The sequence below is a fragment of the Gallinula chloropus genome (genome assembly GCF_964237585.1).
Source record: "Gallinula chloropus genome assembly, chromosome: 1".
NCBI lineage: Eukaryota > Metazoa > Chordata > Aves > Gruiformes > Rallidae > Gallinula > Gallinula chloropus.
Genome location: NC_140085.1, coordinates 29717608 through 29724869, shown reverse-complemented (window position 1 = coordinate 29724869; position 7262 = coordinate 29717608). Strand labels below are relative to the sequence as shown.

At 45.9% G+C, this 7262-nt stretch overlaps 1 protein-coding gene across 1 annotated transcript; it reads right to left on the bottom strand.

Moving 5' to 3' along the window:
- Nucleotides 1-282: 282 nt before the first annotated feature.
- IL26 (interleukin 26) lies at nt 283-6380 on the bottom strand (the record flags this gene model as incomplete). Its single annotated transcript, XM_084276038.1, has 5 exons — nt 283-369; nt 455-520; nt 4263-4394; nt 5793-5849; nt 6210-6380. 5 exons carry the CDS (start codon nt 6378-6380, stop codon nt 283-285), a joined length of 513 nt encoding a protein of 170 aa, XP_084132164.1.
- Between the last annotated feature and the right edge of the window lie 882 nt (nt 6381-7262).

Here is a 7262-nt window from a genome sequence, read left to right as displayed (position 1 = left end):
AGGCAGCTGGCAGGCAGACAGGACCAGAATTACATCGTCATGCTGCAACTGCTCAGGAGGCTGCTCTTGTACTGCAGGACAGGCATAGGTGCTATGCCAGGCCAACGGTGAAAGCTCTTGAAAATCCCTCTTTATCCCCCTGTTTTACAGAGCCTTTCCTTCAGTGGGATGGAGTTACTGCTAGGTCCATTGTACCGGTAGCACTCAGTTCATTTTCAGGCCTTTTGGGTAAGGATCTGTTTAAGCACAGGAGCAGTGTGTTGTCTGTCGCTTCCTCGTTCTTCATACGATGGTTTGTATGTAGGCCTGAATCCAGGGAAGAAGAATATCCAGCTCATGGATGGCCTTGTAGATCCCCTTCTCTCCAAGCTGTCAAGAAGATAAAGATGCTGGAAAAGAAACCACCCACGGCACTTGAACAGTGCAGCTGAGAGCCAGCACCTCCTGCTCTTACCTTAAGAAACGTTTTCTTTAATTTTTTGACAGCAGAAGGTAACCTTGTGGATGGAGCACATGGGAGCTGAAGGGATAAGAAACCAAAAGAGCTTGTTGCAGCAAAGATGCTGAGGTAAAGACATAGTGACGTGGAAGAGTCCAACCCACAGCGTGGCACTACTGGTGCATTGTGTGAACTCGGCCTTGTTTCAGCATCCCCTGCCACTGCAGATGCAGAGGTTTACCTGTGTGCTTCCCAGGAAGTTGAGCTCACAGGACAAAAACATTGTAATACCAGCACCACTAAGTCTTCTGATTAAACACTTTATCTCAGTTACAGTTGCAGCTTTTGTACAGCTCAGCCTAGCTCAGGGATTCGAGGTCCTTTAACCTTGAACTTCAGAGGGGGAGATGCTAAGGGCCAAAGACTTTTGCACAGCAATCCGTCATACTTCTGCAAACCCTCTAAATACGTTTACAAAGTTAATTTAAGCTTCCCCCGATTTTCCTGCCCACGCCTCCACCTCTCTGGCTAATGACAGGCTAATCCCGCACCCTTTCGTCAAGCTAAATTTTCCATTAAGACGGCTGGGAGTTCTGCTGCCACCCAGCTCCCAGGCATCCCTCACAAAGCGCTCGACGACGCCTTGCTTTGCAAGCTCCAGCCTCCTACACCCCCGCTGCGATATCAGAGACTCGGTCTTAAGAGTGGAGTTGGAAGCTGGTTTTAGGAAGGAAAGAGTCTATCCGTGCAGGACCCGGAGGCTACCCGTCCCCCCGGTTAAACCCAGCCAGCTCCGGGCCGCCCGGCGCGGAGGCACCGGCGCAGCCGCCGGCGGGCGATGCCGAGGCGCTGCCGGCAGGAGGCGCCCCAGGCCCGGGGAAGCCCCGAGCCCGCTCCGCGCCCTCTCCGCGCCCGGCGGCCCCGCGGGGCTCAGCCCGGTGCTCCGCACCCGGCTGTGAGGGGCCGGGGCTGGCCGGCCTGAACTAGCCCGGCTGGGGGTTTTGTGGGCGAGAGCTGTCTGGAGAGCGTGGCTTGCTGTCTCCCCAGCTGCCCGGGCTTCCCAAGGGGAAGATCCGGCCTTTCAGGGAGACACATGGAGAGACCCGGTGTTTGCCAGCCCACTAACAAGGACAACACGCCTGGAAAGGAAGCGGCGAAGGGCCTCAACGCGTTCGAGAAGAGATGGCTCTGCTGGACCGCGATGGTTAGTCCCTTCTGCCTCACGCAGAGTACTGCAAAAAGGAACGCAGGCGGTTTTGAGTGACCTTTTGTGCTTCTTAAAGTATCTCGCAGGGTGAAAGTGTATACAGAAGCAACTCTAATTCGTAAACTTTAAAAACTCTTCTAAATAGGGCGGCTCTTTCTGACTTGTGGCCCTTTATTTGGGTTTTTTTTTTTAAAGATCAGCTCATATAATGCAGATTTCCACAGAAACCATTCCACAGCAGAAGGGACCATGCTGGCTTGAGCAGTGATACACGTCACAAACTCAGCTATTCCACCACAAAGAGCAAGTAAACAAACGAGCAAGCTTGGCTGCTTATTGTGAGTGATGCTGCACTGGTCTACAAGCTCTACCTACGGCAATAGAGCAGTGTTTAAATGTCCAGCAGTGAATATATTCCCTCTCTGCAATTCACTCAAATATGAGGACGAACTTCCACAACCTGCTATGGATGTAAGAAAGTTAAGTCCGACCTTGGAAACAACTGTTCTTGGCAGTGTTCAAGCCTTAAGGCTAGTGGTGCTGCAGGTGCAGGCTCCCAGAAATGTATTTTATTATGATTTTTTAAATAGTGTGCCTGCCTCTAGCTGGCTGAATTAGAGTCTGAGTTTATGAAAGAATATAGTGTCAGTATGTCTATAAAGGTATCGCTCTTTCCCTCAATTGTATAAAGAATTTTATCCTTGAAAGGTAATAAATTCATTACATAAGTGTATTACCATCGTGGAAACCCCTTCTGATAAACATCTTAAAACTCAACATGATAGTAAAAATTAAAGAGTATGTAGATGGATGAACAAGTTTGCTAATTTATTGAGAAATAATATGATGGAGAAATCACAAACTTGTATTAGCAAAGGATCCGTTCTTTTCATTCTGTTCCCAGTTTCTATATTCTTTCCCATGGTGTTGTATTGTTGGCTTTGAGTTAATGCAAATACTTAAAAAAATATGTTTCCAGAAAAGAGATAGCTCCTAGAAAACCATGACAACCCATCATTTCTCAAAGAGCTATTGCTTTTCCCTTACCAGAGGAAGACTTTACTCTCCGACCAGTATTTTTTTAAGGTTCAGAAATGTAAATTGTTATGTTTAGATGTGTGTCGGGTAGAACACTGGCTCTAATTATGAGAAATAATTCAGGAGCTTTGAGAAACCTGCAGCATTTTGTCTCCATCAGCACAGCACGGATGTTCTAAGCTATACAGCAGGCTCCAGTCACTGATGGTATTTCAGAATAACCGATATTCTGCATTCAGCCACAGCTGACTGTCTCAGGGTGTACTGGCACTTGTATCAGGTGCACTTGCTTTGCCAGATGAGAGTGAAAACTCTGTAAACTATATTAGAGCATACAATATCTGGACTTTTGACAGGCACAGATAACCACAGCAGCGTGCTGAATGCTGTGAATAATGACTGTAAATTACATCTGTTTAGCCTGGTTTTAAATGCAGGACCTGAAAGCATTCTCCCATTGAGAACTGAATCTTTTTACATATTCTAGCTGTGTCTTGAGCTCTAACACTGCAAAGAAGAGACCTATGAAACTGCTTATTTTTTCATTGCAAATATTTGTGTGCACATAGAACCAATGTCCTTTCTTACTACCATACAGTTCAGATTAGACCAAGTTTTGATTCAGTAACACATCATTGATTTCTCACCCTGCCCTCACTTTAAAAAAAAAATACTATAGACATTTGCCTGGATATCCATGGCTATTATTTCACCCAAAGTCATACCCCACTTTTGGGGCACTGTGATTTGTGAGGTCTGCAGGTTTCTTGAAGGAAAAAAAAAATAGCCAATGGGACATAAAATTTAAGGCACACCCTGTTGCTATGCATCTACCCTTAAAAATGAGTTATGACCCACAAGGGACGCTGTCATCTTAGCATCATAATACATTAGCATGCATATTTTGCATGGGCAAAAATGTGTTTTAACTGCTGTCCTGCTGCTATTTACAGGGTGGGATGATGGCAGAGTGTTGGTAAAAGTGCCTCTTCCCTGGGACACCTGTGACAGTGGACATTGCTGGTGGGCAGCATTGTTCCCTGACAACCTGTTCCCACTATGGGCAAAGCTGACACATGGAAACTGTTCCAATGTGCCTCATAATTGCAGTCCCTGCTTACACATGAGACACCACCAGCTCTGTCAAATTTCAGAGTGGACGAGCAGAGGTGACATGTGCATAAAGATTACACACACCCTGTGGGAATGCTGTTGAAGAAGGACAGCACAGCCAGTGTGACACCACGGAAACTGGAGGAGCCACGTTTGCCCCTGTGATTACCCTCCATTCAGCTTTGGTGCTGAGAGGGCAGCACAAGGCGACATCAGCAGGGAAGTGGCTTGTCTCCATGGTATCTCCACCACCTTGCCCGCTCCCCGCAAGCTCACTCTGGGAGGAAATGAGTGGTGTTAAACTTCCCCAGCCCCAGCGGGGAAGCCCTTGGGAGGTTGGGTCCTCTGTGATATGGGGCACACCGTGACTCTGAATCACCCTCTTTCTCTGCTGAGTAACTGCAGTGGAGCCCTTCCCTACCCTTTCAGCTGGACAGTTAGTTTGTCTCTCAGGGATGTACTCACACAGGTGTTCATGTTTGCTTGCAGGACCTGGAAGGCACTAGTAATGTACAACTTGTCACTTCCTACTCCAAGATGACTGAAAACGTTTTTCACATAGAAGGAGAGGAGCTGATCGCGAACACTGCAGTTTGTCTGAAAACAAAGCAGGTAAAGAGTTGCCAAATGAAAACCTCACAAGTCAACTTCAGCCTAAAACTTCAGCCTCTTAAAAATGTGCAACCAATGGAAACATTTGCATTAATTTTAGTATCTCGTTGGATTGCTTCCTTTCTTTTTAAACAGTTCAGTGTACCCCTGTGGTTTCGTAAGGAAAGGCTGGAGAATGCTGTGCTGGCAGCCAAAGGACTATTGGTAGGACCATGAACAGAAGTGACAACAACAAATCTTTTTAACATGCAAAGAATAAATAGAAGATAAATTGGGGAGTTAAGTCAAACTTGGACCAACTGTAGGAGTCATTTTGGGTGTCATTGTCCCATTCCTCTGTGTCAGTGTCCCATACCATTTGAGATGCTGTGCCCAGCTGCTGCTCCAGAAGAAACCAGACATCCTGTACAGCCTGTGTTGTATCTTCCTGGCCCAAAGTTAGTTCACATGGCTATATGCCTATTTTTAGGCAATGGAAGGAAGTACCAGGTGTGAAATTCCCACCAGGAGGGTAATGCAGCAGCAGATTAAACCATACAAATGCAGGTGTCCATGTGTAGGTTCCAGGCAAGCAAGGACCTTTAACTCCCAAGGTAATCAATGAGATCCAGGGCAGTCCAAAGGCCAGTAGGTCTCTACTTAAGGATAAACTGACTGTTTCTCCTGCCAAATAGATCTGTGCATTAAGGAAGCTTAAATATCTCACACACATGTGGTTACTAACAAATAGACACCCCAAGTTCAGTGTCTTGCTCCAATGCTGAATTGTACTGGGGAACTTTGATCTCCCTCTCACAGTACACCTGCAGCAGTCAAAGCCCAAAGCAGCTCCTTGGGTGCTCTGGCTGCTCTGCAGCATCCCAGGCTCATCCATAGTACTAGACACCCTCAGCAGAAGGTGCCACAGCTGCCCTGTGCCTACCTGCTGTGGTCCTCATGAACTGGCTGGTGCCTCACAGCATTTCTGAGGAGGATTGCACACAGCCAGGTGTTCACAGGAGGAGTAAGTGCTACCACAAGCACGCTCCTCCCCAGTGCAGCAAACACCCTTACTCCAACACCCCTGGCAAAGAACCACTGCTGTGACCTACAGAGAAGAGCCTCCAGCCAGGCTTTCCAAATCCACCTCTTCCTCCCCATACTGAACTCAACTCTCCCTTCATGTCCCAGGGGAATATCCCTTTCTATGAGGCAGAAATAACTCTCTTCCTCTAAGCAGAGGACCTCATTAAATGTACAGTTTTCATAAATATAACATCCTTCCCAATGAAACACAAGTGATTTTTGTGTTGGCTGTCATTCCTTTCAGTTATCCATTCCTATCTCTACTGACCAAAAGAAAATCAAAGTTAGAAAATGGAAAACCAGTAGTATAAATCTTACCATAAACAGCATTTTTGTTGTCTTTTTAAGCAGTCTTGTGTTCTTGATGAGATCCTTCTGCAAAATATAATGTATTAATTAACCCCTACACAGCGGAAGGGAGATAGAGTTTTAAGTCTGGTTCGTACAAAACTTAGTAAAAATCATCATTGTCATCATCTTACTCAGCTGCAGGACAAGGACTCAGCAAATCTGTGTTCCAGTCCCAGCCTAGCTACAAACTTCTTCCATGGCGAACTCATCCCACCTCTCTATGCATCTTCTTGTTCCCCGTTGTTACAAAAGAAGTAGCGGCGTTACCCTGTCGCTCAGGGCTGTAGAGATCAACTTATTAAAGTTTCCAGGTGCTCAGTAATGAAGCTGGCAAAGAAGCTTCTATAAGGAATATAATCTTCTCAACTAGTGGGATCAACTTACAGGAACAGATGATTTTAAACTAGTTGCCTTGATATACAGGTTCTCTGTCACTTGGGAGAGGAGTCCTTTTCGGCAGGTGTGCTTTCCTGTAGGTGACTTTTTGCCTTCCACAGTGAAAAGACAAAGCAGAACTAAAAAACGCCCAGAGCTGAAAATAGAATATACTTTCATCTTCGCTCCCAAATCTTCGTGACTCTACAGTCAGAGCAGTATGTGTGATGCAGCAAGACTGGTTAGATGACAGAGGTTAACCTAATTTTGTTAACCCTCAAGGCAGCTTCTGCACTGAGATAACTCACGGAGATAAGTATTGCTCGTGTGCGGGCTGATCAGTATTGTTGCTGTGCTTTTTTATACATCTTGCTCCACTTTCAACAAATTCGACCACAATCATCTGTGACGTTTTTCTAAGCGGTATCTCCATATTTACTGGCAGCAGGGTCAAGGTTTCCAAGAAAGAAGAACTTCCCTCTCATGTGAGAAGTCTTCTTTTATTTAAGTAGTGGTCAAGTGAGGAAAAAGTAGTTGAGTTAGTTTGGTTTCGCAACAAAGTGTACCAAATCTATGACATTTTTTTTTCTGATTCCACAAAACCTTTTGGCAGCAATTTTCTGAAAGGTAATGGCCTGGAGGGAAGGAAAAAAAAAAAAAAAAAACCCCCATTGCTAATTTACCCTAAGAAGCATTAGGAAGTCAGTTATCTGTAAGGAAGTTGGACTGCACTGCTTTTAAGACTTCACTGTCCAGTCCTTGAATAGTGTTTTCTTTCAGGGGTACAGCAGCTAGTAGCAAAGGGGCTTGCTGACTATAATTAAGGTCTGTAATTAGTCTTCTGCCAGGGTACAATTTGTCCCAGCAGAAGCAGCAGGCTTTTTAGTGTGAAAGAGAGGGCTCCAGGGAGGGGGTCTGTTCAAAGTCCAGGGCATAACTGGCTATCAGGTTGTCTCATGAGCCCACTAAGAGCCATGGGACTGGGAAATGATGTGCAAGGTCCCAGCATACCCACCACAGATGTTGTAAAAGTACAGTAGTAGAGTCAGATGGTCACTCTTC